The sequence below is a fragment of the Parasteatoda tepidariorum genome, chromosome 9, assembly GCF_043381705.1.
Source record: "Parasteatoda tepidariorum isolate YZ-2023 chromosome 9, CAS_Ptep_4.0, whole genome shotgun sequence".
Classification (NCBI taxonomy): Eukaryota; Metazoa; Arthropoda; class Arachnida; order Araneae; family Theridiidae; genus Parasteatoda; species Parasteatoda tepidariorum.
The window spans coordinates 89,204,739-89,220,279 of record NC_092212.1 but is presented as its reverse complement, the minus strand read 5'-3'; the positions used below and the strand labels follow the sequence as shown (position 1 = coordinate 89,220,279).

Sequence of the window (15,541 nt, the reverse complement as noted above, 5' to 3'; positions counted from 1 at the left end):
ATGTTGTTTCCACAGTAGGATCTGATATTCTCTATCCGAATTGGAGCACTCGGGTTTCGGTTTCAAGTGTGCGCGCATGCGCAAGTCATAACGTGGGTACGACATGAAGTCCGCGTGAATGATTACGTAGCAAACACCCCATTTTTCGTGAAATGCATGGGATCCACCAGATATCACTGAAGAAAAAAAAAATTTTATGGAAAAAAGCACTTTTTAAAAACACCAGCTGAAAAAGCACTTTTAAAAGCTTTTAAAAATGAAATCCCCAAAAAAGCACTTTTAAGTACTTTTTACAAACGCTACGCACCCTGGGGAGGAAGCCGGGACAGCCTGGTTGTTAGGGCACTGGGCCCAAGAGCTTGTGGGTTCGATCCCCGCCGGCCAAAGACTCCCCATGTAGTAAATGGTGATTGGTGCTTGTTAAATCTGTTGAGTCGTACAGTTCTCTCTGCTCCCATAATAAATCAATATCTCTGGGGGTACTGATCCAGGAGTTTCCAGGAGGGTACTGATCCAGGAGTATATGTCACTTATGGTTAATGATTAGTGATTAGAGTGCCTGGAAGCAGAAATCTTGGAGTCTTAACAAAAAAATAAACAAAACTGAAGTTTTAGAACTAGTAGATCTTCCCGATGAAAAGATGCCAGGTTATACAGCAGAAGAAATAGAACACTGGTGTCGAGACACAGAAAACAATCCAGGATTTCAAATTTTAAATGATTATGAAATTGTTGCTGAAATTTTGAATGAAAATCGGAACTCCACAGACGAAGAGGAAGAAGTAGGCGATCAAATTCAAGATAGTGGACCTTCTCATATAGAAGCATGCAATTCATTAGATATTGCAATGAATAGGTTAAAACGTCAAAATGATGTTGATCCAGTTCAGTTGATTTATTTAAAAAGAATAAGGGATATGGTTGCTCAAAAAAGCATCTTCTTTGAAACAAAAGTCTTTGCTGGAGATCTTTTGCAATGGAACATAAAGAAAAATGTTGTAAAATCCGTAATTGATTAAAAAAAAAATTATAAAAAGCTGAAATATGATGAAAATAATTCAAAATGAAAAAAAAGTTTAAAAAAATAAATGAAAAAATATTTAAAAATAGGAAAAAAAAATTTTAAACACGCCAGAGCTATTTTAGATAGTACTACCAATCCTAAGCCTAGAAAAAGTGTGAAGGGAAGTTAGTGCATAAATAATAATCATTTAAACTAGATTTTAAACAACTTTCCAATGATCCGAACTTTTCATTATCCGCACCACGTTCGTTCCCGAGCAGTTCGGATAATCGGCACTCTACTGTATAGATATATATATATAAAACAATAATTANAGCTATTTTAGATAGTACTACCAATCCTAAGCCTAGAAAAAGTGTGAAGGGAAGTTAGTGCATAAATAATAATCATTTAAACTAGATTTTAAACAACTTTCCAATGATCCGAACTTTTCATTATCCGCACCACGTTCGGTCCCGAGCAGTTTGGATAATCGGTTACTGATTGGTTACAGAAGTTACTGATTGTCAGTTGATAAAATTTATCAACACACAATTAGCAACTTATTTAAAATATTCCAGTAACAAGGAATTTTAGATAATTTAAAAACTATATTACAATAGTAAATTTAAAAAGAGAAAATTACTGTAATTTTTTTTCTACTGAAAGACTCACATAAAAAAGTTTTTATTATTATTGTGAAAATAATATTCTAAAACTCATAACTATAAACAGGGTATCTGCTACATTTCAGATTTTCAAATTCATGATTCTCCATGATTAATTCCAAGAATTTTTCATGACTTAACGGAGTTACAATTTTCTCCAACAAAAACACAACAATAAATTTAAGAAAGCATTATAATAACAATCTTGAAATGATAGATATAACCAAAACTGTTATACTCTGCACCTTTATATTTATAGATTTTAAATTTAAAAAACAGAATAAAGAATGAGTTGAAGCAATAAAATAGCCGAAAAAAAATACAAAAGCAATTAATTTTTCTGCAGAATTACATTCTAAAGATACTTTTCTTGTTTATCGGAAAGGAAAGAAATACTCCTGATTTTTCTGATCTCATTTTGGAATAAAAACTTTCGCCAATGACTGGCTTGCTTCAACTAGCCATAATTTTTAAGGAACATGATAAAAACATTTTATATTTTAATAAAATCTGACTGTGAGTGGGGATTTTGTTACAAATTCAGATATTTGGAGCATAGGAAATCTGTGAAATTGGGGAAGGGNTTTTAAAAATTAGATTTTTTGGCTACCTAAATCCATAACTTTTCATGATTTTTTTTAAAAAATAGTTAAAATCATGACGTTTCATGAAAAATTTTGTTCTATACCGAAATTCATGACTATCCATGATTTTTCACTACTTTCCAGGTGAGCGGATACCCTGTATAAATTAGAAATATTTTAATAAAAAGTCTTATTATTTTTTTTAATCTCTTTTTTTTTCTCAATACAGATTAACTTAATTAAATGTCATTTTTTTTTTAAAACTTACTTCCTAATTTAAAAGTGCAAATTACATACTTAGCAAATATATTTTTTTTACAACTCTCTTCAAATTTAGTAAGCATTCCCATGCTGTGCAAATAATGCTGCATTATTATAGTACATAAAAATCTTACCTTAGATGTGGCATCAAATATTTGCACATCCCCTTTCACAGAGCTAGCTGGATATGCCAATAATGAATTACCATAACCATAGGTGAGGGCAATCAAACCTTTTACATTGGTTGCAGTGCCTGTAATTGCATGCATATTGTCCTCTTTCAAGTTCATAACATCTAGTATAAATATACTGTCTTCTAGGCACACAACAACATTCTGGAAGACATTAAGATTATTTTAAGAATTTTGTTGTGAAATAAATAGAAAACATAATAATCTTTTCAACTCCACATGCAAACATGAAAGTAAGTTAAGATACGTAATAAGATAAGTAATTGAGAATTGCATGGTCAGCCATAATCGGAAATTTTGTGGTCAACTCAAATCAGGAAAAAAAATTAACTGTGTTTTCCCTATTTATAGTATACACAATATATTAAGAGGAAACACCAATTACTGTGCTCTTGTGTGAGATATAGTGGGCTAACTATATTTATTAGTTTAATTGCTGGAAAAACAGCTGAACATATTTAAATAATGCAATAGTTCAGTATAGCTGAAATATCATGGTTAAATATCCCATAGATCACTCTTTGAGTGGTCATCATTTTTTAAAAGATAAAAATAAGAAACAAAATTCCATGCATTTTCCCAGTTTGTAAAGAAAAAAAATCAAAATTCCCAGCATTTTTCTTGTTATTTTAGGTGATTTTTTAAATTCCCGGTATTTTCCAGATTTTCCCTGTGGAGCGGCAACCTTGTGCTAGGGTCACCTCCCCATTATGAAACGGTTGACCGATCTCATTTGGAGCTTTACTTTTATCTATTTTGTATTAATAATTGTCGAAACTTGAATTTAAATACGCCAATAGTTGCAATAGCTTTTGGGATAGAATGCTCATCTCCCAAATTTGAATTCCATTAATGATGGCCAATATGAATTCTGCTGACCGTTCACAATGACCATAGCATTATCCCCAGTGGCAGACGCATCAGGAGTTATAATCCCCTTGCCTTCGGACCGTGGGTGGTTTTTATAGTTCTTCTCTCCATATATAATGCGAATAAGTAAACTCCTCCATAAAGCTTACTTTGTTCTAATGCTTAATATAGGAGTTCTCTTGTTTTCTGAGTTGAGTGCAAAATAACAAGGCTACTAGAGATAAGTTAGAGCTTTTTTGAAGGTCCGACCCTGCCAAACCCCCAGATCAATAGCGTTACTTAGAGCTCGAGATATATATGTAGGATGAAAGCTAAATTTTTCAGCCTTGCTACTCAAAGTCTAATCACTTGCCACTTTGATGTTTCATCGAGTGAATTAGTCATTAAAACCTTTTATATCACTAACTGTGAGAAGAAAAAAAAATACAGAAAAAAGAAAAATCTATAATTGAATGTGAAATTATATCATGAGTCCAAGCTCACCAGAAAAATTTTCAGTAAACAAGCCGGAATCTTATGTCCCAGTCTGGGCTTATTTTGTCTTATCTCTAAAGACTACATAAATAGTTGATAGTTCAATACAGTTCCCAAAAATAAGTTGGTTGTTCAATGATGGTTATAAAAATAAAAAGAAATAGGCCAAGAAATCAATTAATTTAGCTCTTCACTTACAGCACTTACCTATGAAGCCAGTCATTTTTGGTTCACTTGTTGTACCAGCCGTAATCAAAAATTAAATAATTTTGCAATCAATTTAGCAAACTCAGCAAGTTGGTTTTAGGTTAGTTAACGAGCACATTTTTCAAAATGAAATTAGTGTGGACAGTAATTTTGAAGTTATTTAGTGCTCAAGTGGAAGTTTTTTTTCTCTTTCCCCCACAGCATAACACAGTCTATCAAAAACTAGACAAGAGAATTTTGAAAACTTCATACTTCAAATCTAATAATGTAATCAATGTCTCCTTTTTTTTTAAAAAAAAAATTTAAATAATTTTTTTGTGTTATAAATTAAATTTCAAATATTTCCCATTTTGATGGTTTGTCAACGTAAATAAATGAATAAAATGCAGTAGAATTATAAATTTTTAAAGTCTAAAAAGTTCTTTTACCAGATAAGGATGAGCAAAAACTAAAAAGAATGCCCCCTAGTTCTTTGAAATAGAGAAAAGAAATAGCTTCCAAACAGTTCCAAAGAGCCAAGTTATGCTTACACAAACTATTAGTATCATAGGTTCATATTAAAGAAAGTATTATTAAAATAGGAAGGAAAAAAAATTGTACCTAAGAAGAAATACTCAAACCAGTGATTTGAAAAATTAAATTTTTTTGTAGTAAACTACAAGTACTTTATTACAACCACGAATTTAACCATGTAGTTAAACACGAATACAACTAGTTTACTTTAAATGCAGAGATTACAAGCTACTTTCTTAATGCAGTCTCTACTTAACTAATGTTAGGAAATGATTCAATTCACAATCATATTATAAAATTAAAAAAAATTTAAAATGAAAGAAAAAAAATGAAAAAATGGTTTAGAATAATTAATTGGCCTATTTCAAACATCGGAAATTATTAAGAGATATCTCTTCATGTTTATGTAAGCCAATTTATTATTCTAAACTACTTTTTATAATTTTCTTCAGTCCAACCTTCAACTTCTTATACTGTTCTTAAATTAATTTATAAATACCACAATATTAGAATACAAGGTAACCGATAAAGTTCTTGACGTTTTTAATGGCCAAAAAGAAAATGAATCATAGAAAATGTATTTATCATCAACACATCTTAATACGTAATAACTCATATATTAATCTATAATTTGCTCATATTAATGTGTAATATGCTCATAACCCTCCTTCCTTGTCAGAAAAATAAGCCAATTTCCTTCCGCCCTTAGATGTTATTTGAATGGGCCTGTGGGGAGAGTTGTTATCGACAATGTCGACCATTATCTATGAAAAGGTACCCCAACATAGAATCGAGTAAACATGTCTCATATTCAAGTGAATTGGAATTGTATTTTTGTAGTGGTAGGCACACTACAGGCTACAGGGTCCTAATTCCTTTCCAGTGCCTGCTTTACCGAGGTTTCACTATATTTTGCTTTTAAAAACATTTATAAAACCTGACATTCTCACCTTCCTATTCAGCTTGACAGATAGAACTGTATTAGGAAACAGTCTGTCTATGAGGATAGTTCCTTTATTGTAATTGTAGAGTATAAGACTTCGGGGGGAATTTAATGTTACATAGGCAATCAAACTTGTGAGGAAATTTCTCTCTATAATGCACACATCAGTCACCTGACCTTTAGCGGGTGTCAAATCTAGTAAAAAAAAATTATTATAGAAGACAAATTTTATGAAATTAACATTTCAATTTAATGCAAACAGAAGGTGAAAATGACAACTTTTGCATGAAATCCTAAACATTCCTCAAAAATTTTAATTTCCCTGTTTCCAGGTGTAATTGTGAGCCTAACTCAAAATTCCGGAAAATGATTAGAGTAAAGTCATTAACGACGCATTTCAAAAAATTAATGTCATTGTAAACTTAAATCACCGATATCTTCGAAACATGAAATTCTAAATAAATTATATGCGGTGTAATTTAAATGAATAACTATTTATATATCCCTAATCACATTTATTATTCTACCAGAAAAAAAATATTTACAAATGAAAGAGATGCCAACTATAAATTCCAGTTCTAATATTTTTAAATAAAATATAGAAGAATTGCTATTTATAAATGTGATCGAGCAATAGTAGTTCACGTCACACTAGACTTGCGCACTTTGGGCTGTTTGGGATGATCTGGGAGGAGACATACCTGAGGATGATTCAAAGACATGTTTTTACAAATTTAATCCTCCTCAGAAAGGATGGCCCCCCTGCTTTGGTAGCCCGATGACCTGCGCAAAGATGAGCACTTTAAAGTAAGACAATTTAATGGTCAATACCACACATTCTTGGTCTTTTCGTGAAACAGGGCTTTGAGTTCCAGACATTGTGAAAATTTATCAGATACCTTTTGTTATATATGTGGTGAATAGTGTTGTCAAAAACTGCACGAGAAGCTTTACAGACTATGTCAGACAACTTTATCTTGCATATTTTGGCATGAAACTCTGAGACCAGGACAAATCGTGGGCTCCTCGTAAAGCTTGTGTGCAGTGTCTCAATGATCTACGCTTATGACACCAAGGAAAGAAGACTGCTTTACAATTGCCCAAAAACAACTTTGATGATTATTTTTGTTCCTGCCATATTCGTGGGTATAACCGAAAATAATCAAAGGCTAATATCTTATCCTGATAACATTCCATCTGCCATACGGCCCGTTCCTCATGGACCTGATGTGCCTGTGCCTCCAACTGAATTGCGGATCATCTCTTCAGAGTCTTCAGACTAGAAACATCCAGAAGTTCAAGGCTCCGATATTGAATATAAGCCATCTGTAGCCAGTTGAAAAAGGCAGCTGAATTGTTAGGCTCCAGACTCAAAGAAAAAAACCTATTAGCCAAAGGAACATCTTTTTATTAGTCAGGAAATCTAGAAAAGAAATTTGTTAAGTACTTTGATGAAGAGGAGAACTTGGTCTGTTGTTTCAACGAAGACGACAGTTACCAGATAGTACATGAAAAATTGTTTGAGAGAATTCCTCTCCAAATAGGATTTTAGTAAAAACATTAATATCGATTTTACAAAAAATCCTGAAGTGATTGGGGAAAATGAAGATCATTTTCGAAATCAGCACATCAAATAACATACAAATCACCAATAACTTCTCTTGTATTTTTCAGAAACTTCAATTTCGCAGGCTTGTGTTATTTAACCACTAAATGCTTTCAGCTAATATTTAAATTATTTGTATACATAATTAAGATATAATTTGAATAAGAAATACAACTTTTTATTCAGACCTGACCTAAAGATGGTGTCTTGAAACTATATTTATGGCACTCATTAAAGCATAAGAAAGGATAAACAAAAACAAAAAAAATATTGAAGTAATAATTTTAAAAAATTGATAATTGATCGATAGTACAGTACAGAACTCATTACTCGGAAATCAGAAAACCTAAAAACCGGATCTAAATTCGATACATTTTCCCGCCATTTAAAAAAAAAAAAAAATTCCCTCATAAGATTTTAGGATTTTTCTTTCTTTTTTGAAAGGTGTTTATCTTACCATCATTTTGGAAATAATCATTAGTGTATTACTTCACCGTTTTTTCTTCTTTTAAAGATTATTTCCAAAAATTTTCCTTTTAGTTGGGTTTAACAATAAAAAAAATGTCTTTTTGTAGCGATTCAGAAAACCGGAAAAATCAGTTATCCGGAATAGCGATGGCCCCGATCATTCCGGATAATCGGTTCCCTACTGTATAAGATAAGTAATTAACTACTTATCATGTAGTAAAAGCATAGCAACCAGCAAGCTCAATGGGGGAAAAAAAAAAAGAAATATAGCAGATTGTATAATAAATAAATTTTAAGAAAATTATTGCTCAATGAACTATAAAATAATCCAACTGTAGCGGATTTCAGGGTGTAATGCACTATGTCCTGTGACAGAATTTTTTCGGGATTTCTGCGACAAACTTCCCTAGCATTAATAACATATTTTTCTTTAAGATACTTTTAATTATAACAATTGCTAATTTAAAGTAACAGAAACATTGTGTTTACGGAAGAAAGTATAGAATAAAAACGTATAAAAAAATTTTATTGTAAAAGTAATATTTTTTAAAATTCTAATATTAAAAAGGCATTTCTCGCATTTTGTAGGTCGAAAAATGCCCTAATTATTTCCCCCTTCTAATTTTGTAAATTATTACAAAATTTAAAATTCATAAATAAATTATACGACAATAAATTAAAATTTGTACATAAATTAAAAATCATAAAATCTAAATTGTTAAATCGTAATTCCAAAATTAAGATCGACTACAAAATCACACAAATAGGATTAAAATCTTTCTACAAAAACTGTAACATTCTGCGACAATGTCGCCACAGTTCTGCCACGGGGGCACTATGCATGAAGAAATATGATGCTTACTTGTGTCATAGGTGGGAACGCATTCATAAACTTGGTTTAAATCATACAACATGTATCCATTCTTAGTTCCAACAGAAAGAGCACTAAAAATTAAAGAAAATCACAATATTACAAAGAATAAATATCTAGGATACAGTCAGCCTTTCATTAAGTTGAGCTTCAATATCAAATTTCTTTTCATGCCTTGAAAAAAATTTGATTCCTCTATCAGAATGAATACATTTATATATATATATATGTATATGTATGTATGTATATATATATATATATATTCAAAAATTTGACAAATAAGTGCAATTTTTAAACTTGTAAACCATGTGATTATAAATCCCGATGATTAATTTTAAAATTGCATCAATATATAAATATGAATTACATGCATGATTTTAAATTAAGAGAATATGAATCCCCAAATGAGGCTTTTAAATCATGTGAATATGAAACTCTATATCGAATTTAAAAAATGCGAAAATACAAATCATGATGCGTAATTTTTAGATCACGTAAATACGAATCACGCTGCGTAATTTTAAAACAGCGCGAATACCAATCCCACTGTCTAATTTTTAAAGCACACTTAAATAGGAAAATCGATGTTTGATATTACAACCACAAAAACGAATCATGACATTGGATTTTAAGCTCGCGTGAATACGAATCGCTACATAGGGTTTTAAAAGCGCGTAATTACAAATCGCGATAATGGATTTTTAAATCTCGTAAATAAGAATCGCAATGTACGACATTTAAATCGCCTGGTTAAGAATCGCAACGTTTAACTTTTAAATCAGGTAAATACGAAAATCAATGTTTGAGGGAGGAATGAGGACTTCAATACTTTCGCTTCGCGGAAAATTTAATTCCTCATAAAATATTTTAACTTGTGCAAAAAAAAATTTCTGCGGAAATTAGCGGGAAAATCTGGAAAAAAAACGGAAATCCGCGAATTTGCGGAAGAGTCACATCCTTGCTCTATGCATTTCTTCAAAATATAGCTGTACGTACAGCACGCAAAATTAGAACAAACACCCTAACTTTTGATCTAATGATTGGATTTTCACAAACTCCAATGATTAACAGCCAGTATAGTCTGGTTGGTAGGGCACTATCAATAAAAAAATTTTTTTTTAAAAATTGATTTGAAGGTCTAACCATAAAGGGACTTTCAAAATATGGGGGTAGGCTGCAATCTGGAAAATAACAACACAAATATGGCATATGGGTAGAAATTCCTAAATTAAGTCTCAAGTCAAAGGAACTAATAACTAAAAGATTTCACTAGTCTGTAGTATCTTCGCTTGTTTCATTTAGATATTAATAAAATCAAAAATGGAGTAATTAATTAACATAGAAAATATACTTTTTATATTGTCAATTAATTAGAAAAATGGAAAACAGAATTTTTATAGGCTTTAAACGGGTTAATTGTTAGGTACAATATTAAACATTGGTTAAACATTATAACAGAAAAAAATATTTTTAAAGTGAAATTAATTGAAGAATCATGTGTAATCTCAATTAACTATTTTGTGAATAGCTAATAGACCAGGGTTGGGGTTTTGGACGTCCTAAACTGGTTTTGAACAGGACACATGTGTTTTACTGCCATAAACTACTTAAAACTGTCCTAAAGTGTCCAAAACCTTGCACATTTTTAAAAGGTAAAAATTTTACATGTGTCACCATTGTACACATAATAGTTAAAAATAAATATTCGATACTTTTACTTTAGTTTACTTTAAATTACTAACGGAAAATAATATAATGTAATATATTAGGAAAAGATTTTTTAAATAACTTTTGAAGCTTCACAATTCACCAAATAATAAAAGTGAATACCTTATCCTTTAAATACTGCTTATAATTATGCTTTTGCATAAGGATGAATAATGCAATATTAAAAATATTAATAAACTTTTTTAATAAAACATGAACTTGTCTTCATTTTTTTCCTTGTTTAAAAAATTAAACTTTTATTTTTCACATTTTTATTAAAATTGTGACATAATTTGAACAAAAGGTTTTTTTGGACAGGACGGTTTAAACCATGGATTAATCTATTCTGTCCTAAACCTTGCCCTAATTAACCATTCTGTCCTAAACTCTGATTAATACTAAGTAAAATTATTTTGTGGTTGTCCCTGATGGATTAAGTGGTCTTGAATCATTGTTAAATTCAATCCCTGTGCAATTTAATTCACAAATATAACATTCAAAATTACAACTCTTCAATTTCCACTTCAATATGAAATTGAATATTTTTAATTCAATGCTAAAATATTTAGTCCAGTTCCTTAATAGTTTTTAAAAAAAAAAATTATAAATAGCACAAAAATTCGTAATATTTGGATTCGATGTTGGCGACAAAAATACAGGAAGCACCCTTTTGTAATGTATTCCATTACCTAACAATGTTTTATATCAGATACTACGAATTTTACAATTAATAACCTCAGCATGAAACTAAGATCAAACTAGGAGGAATCTAAGTTTAGATATATACAATGACGGCAATAGATTGCTGCATAATACGTGCACATATCTCGACAAATAGTAGTTAATTAATGATTGGATAAGTCTGTCAAAATGTTACTAATGTAACATTAAATGAAAATGACAATATATGTCAATAAGTGAAACAAAACATACGTTGCTATCTGATTAAAATTCAGGTATAAGATGTCACGAGCTGATTCACTGTCTGAAATATTCATTTTACTCCAAATTTTTATACTTTAAGCATTTAAATATAAACGTCTAATTTTAACGATATTAGAGCATTTTCCTTCGCACGCCACAGATTTTTCCTTATTTTTCAAGTTGATGTTAATTACTTTTTTGACTAGGGCTTCGAATCATACGTTTCCGACTGTTTGATTTTGTGCAGTTTAAGACTAGCTTAAATATGAAATGCAAACAGATTTTTTATTAAGATTAAAGGTTATAAGCAGATGTTTAAACCACTCTTCATACTGCTACAACTTCTACTTTTACTTTTATAAAGCTAAGTTTACTTGTTATTGAAAAAACATGTTTTATTTTAGAATTTTGTTTGATTTATGATGTATTTCATAAATAAATTAGAAATATAGCTACACTCTCTTGAAATGGCTGTCCTTTTAAAGGTATCTTAAGATTTTAATTTGTCCCAATAACCTGCAAACGACTATTTGGAAGTTAATGCTTTTGCAATCTCATTGAATAAAGTTGTTGCTTTGACAACCAACTTTTAATTATTTTTATTTTATTGCATAACATTTGTTGTTTTATAAAAGCCATAACTATCCTTTCATCGAAGATTAAGGGAATATTTTTTTGTCTTTCTTCTCCAGTGTAATTGAGAATCTAAATTTCTCGATACGTCATCAACATAATCTTATTGTTCTAATAATCTGCTATGTTATATGAGGTATTGATTTTAAAAATTTCATAAATATCAGTTTAGTTTTGTTACACGATTATGAGATGGAAATCAATGATTGGAGCGTTGAAAAGGTTGCCCCTTGGATAGGGCACTTTAATTTGGAGCTTTTACTGTTTATGAAAGTACGAAACGTATCTTATCGTTATCGAGAAAAAAATGCAAATTTTGAAGTCTGTAGCAAATCTGCTGTATCAATACATAGAAACATACTGATGAATAAAGAATAAGAATGATATATGTCAAGTATTTAAGGCCATAAATACTTGCAGAAGAATCTGCAAGTCTTAGCAACTTCTGGGCAGCGAGAACTAAACATCACGGAATGGGACTAGTTCGAAAAGTATAAGTGGTAGCCACCTTTGAGCAAACCTCTACTTTTGTTTTATTTTTTAAATTTTCCTGTTTAAAATCCATTTGGCTCTGTGGCATAACTACCACTATAAATATTGAATACCAATTCCTTACTATGTAAGATAAGACATGTTAACTTGATTCTATCGTAAGGTACCTTTTGATAGATGAAGATTGATATGGTCTATAGTTAATTTTCCTCAATGGTGACCTGCGGACGTGATATGAACTCGTCAACATCGATGGATGGTCCATATTAAGCAGTTGATTTGCTTAAAAGTATACTACTCAAAAGAAGTAAATCGGGTAAAGTAAACAAAGTCTCCCAATCAATAAACAATGTTGAGGAAAAAAATAATAATAATGAGCTCAATGCTATAAACAAAAAATGAAAAAGATATAATAAGCAAAAATTATATCAATAGAAAATTCAGTATAAATCAACTAGTGGTATTCGTTCATCGAATTCTATCACAGATAAAATTCTGGAAGGCGAGTAATGAGGCATAACTACCACTATAAATTTATTAAATACCAATTCCCTAGTATATAAGACATGTTAACTTGATTCTATCATGAGGTACCTTTTGATAGGTGAAGGTTGACATAATCGATAATCAAATCCGTTTAGATCCTTGTGATTATTGCAGTTTTCGCCACAGTCCATAATAAAAAAATGAACCCAAATGTCCTGATATTTTCTAACAAAGTATGCATACATTAATAAAAATAGCTATATTAGCATGATTATTTTTAATGTTCAACTAAAAGTTATATGGATAACTTGAGTTACAATATTATGATGGATTAGGAATGATGGATTAGGTATCTCAGCTTATTAGTTACTTATTTCCAACAACTGGACTAAATATTTTCATACAAGATCTTTACAATTTGTATTTATATAATATTTGCTGATGTTCATAATTTTAAAATTTGATGCTTATATATTGCTTTGTTTATAAGATTTAATTAGTAGAATTACAATGGATTCTTATTGTAAAATAAATTGCAGCAATTTTGAGATGACATGCGATTATGTAATTATTAAATTTGATTGAGATTTATGCAATTATTAAATATGAATTGGTTAAGTTTAATATAAATCAAAAATAGAAATAGATTTGTGTATTTAGAACTGCTAAAAACACAAATCAAATTTTTTTTCTCTAATAATTTTAACTTTAATAAAATTAATTTTGTTTTCTACGTAAAATGCATTGAATCATATTTTTGCTTATATCAAACAGTGACTAATACAGAAACATTGTTTGAAATTTCTAAGATAAGACTATTTCCATTGTAATTATTTTTATAAAATTTATTTTGCTGTAAATTGAAGAAAAAAATCTGATCTAAATCAAATAAGAATTTTTTTTATCATTTTTTTTACAAAAAATCACTAATTTTGTTTTTTATGAATCTTAAACCATGGTGTTCCCCATTTAGGATTAATTTCTGATAATTCTTAATTTAAAATGTTTTAAATTTTATTGTATCTTGAATAGTTTTTTTTCACAAAGTGCATGTTTGCAAGTTTTGATTTTAAGAATTATCCAGCCCTTAAAATTTTTTTATAATAAATCATACTAATAAACTCTCATCATATTATATTAATATGCCTTTAAAATCATCTGATTTCTGTATTTTGTCTGTCACCAGTTAATTTCTGCTGAGGCAGTTTACCAATATTTTTTCCACCTAATATATCAACTTTGATTTAATCTTTTTTAAACAAGTTTTAGGTAAACTTCCTATAATAAATATTTTATTTTTGTTAAATATTCTTTAAAAATATTTTAAACTTTTGCTGAAAACATCCCTATCATTTACTATATTGACAAACCTTGGCATTTTTATGTCTCTTTCAAGGTTTAAAGCTCATTTAAAACTTTTTACGCAAATATTTTTTATCCCTAGTGTAGATAAAACCGATTGGCGTTTATGTTTTAACAAATTTATGTTTTTTAATGGCTACTTCTATTCAGGGTTGGGCTTTTGTACATCCTAAACTTGTTTTGTACAGGACACATGGGTTTTACTGTCCTAAACTGAAAACTGTCTTAAAGTGTCCGAAACCTTGTAACCATTGCACATATTAATAAATATTTGATACTTTTTATACAATTTGCTTTAACTTACTGAAGAAAAATAATACAAGGAAAATATTAATAGATTTTGGGGCTCGACAATTCAATGAACAGCAAAAGTGAATACTCTGTCCTTTAAATACGAATAAATGTGCTTTTAATACTGATAAATTATGTTTTTGCTAAAGGAAGAATAATGCAATTTTTAAAAAAATAGGATGACACAGGATAATTCACGATCACTCTGTTTTTGGGGTAAATAATGATCACCTAAGTTTTATTTTTAAAAAAAATTTCTTTTTTAAATTTAAGACATTTTAATAAACTAAGTATAACTACATTTACTTAATAATAATTACTTAATAATAAGTTACTAAAGTATAACTACATTTACTTAATAATAATTTTTTGTTTAATCTAACAAAATAAGTATCTTTTAAACTGCTTTCTGTATTTTCCATTTCAAAGATGAGTTTCAAAATGTGCACATTTTTGCAAAGATCCCCCTCCTTCTCTTAATAATAAATATTTTGCGTCACTTTAGTTTTCTTTGATATAAAAGTGGTGTAAACTTTTGTTTATTTGTTTCACATCTATTGTAAACATTATAATTGATTATAGGAAACTATATCAAATGTTGCCCCCTACAGATGGGGTAATTATTGATCACAGGGGTAATTCCTGATCATTGTCATTTCTTCTTATAAATGGTATATGAAATAGCTTATAAATACCTAATTGTCTTTTCTTAAATAGCAGTTCATATTTATTAAGTGGAACAACTATAAAATGTATTTTAACTGTCAAAAATTTTTTTAACTGTACACAAGACTGTATTCTGATTTGCACCATTTCTGATTTGTTTTACCTTGCTTCTATCTTAATTTTATGTGTGTACATCGTTAGAATAATTTTTAAGTTTATAAATTAGCCTAGTATAACTGTTAGAATAATTTTTAAGTTTATGAATTAGCCTAGTATAAATATGGTGAGAAATTATAAGCCCCTAAAAAGGATACTAAGCTT

At 29.5% G+C, this 15,541-nt stretch overlaps 2 protein-coding genes across 3 annotated transcripts in view; one reads left to right on the top strand and one right to left on the bottom strand.

Moving 5' to 3' along the window:
- The window catches only part of LOC107449329 (WD repeat domain phosphoinositide-interacting protein 2), a 39,885-nt gene extending 28,369 nt beyond the window's left edge, over positions 1-11,516 (bottom strand). For both annotated transcript variants that reach the window (XM_043054053.2, XM_043054054.2), the window contains exons 1-4: positions 11,300-11,516; positions 8,651-8,733; positions 5,722-5,909; positions 2,651-2,851 (exon numbers count right to left, since the gene is read on the bottom strand). In XM_043054053.2, coding sequence (XP_042909987.1) covers positions 2,651-2,851; positions 5,722-5,909; positions 8,651-8,733; positions 11,300-11,364 — 537 coding nt within the window. In that variant the 5' untranslated portion in view covers positions 11,365-11,516. The remainder of the gene's footprint in view (positions 1-2,650; positions 2,852-5,721; positions 5,910-8,650; positions 8,734-11,299) is intronic.
- A 123-nt stretch (positions 11,517-11,639) lies between these two features.
- Positions 11,640-15,541, top strand: part of LOC107449321 (cullin 5) — a gene marked incomplete in the record, with an annotated part of 46,076 nt that continues 42,174 nt past the window's right edge. Inside the window, 1 exon segment of the mRNA XM_043054052.2 lies at positions 11,640-11,775. Within this exon segment, the coding sequence (XP_042909986.2) occupies positions 11,758-11,775 (18 nt within the window).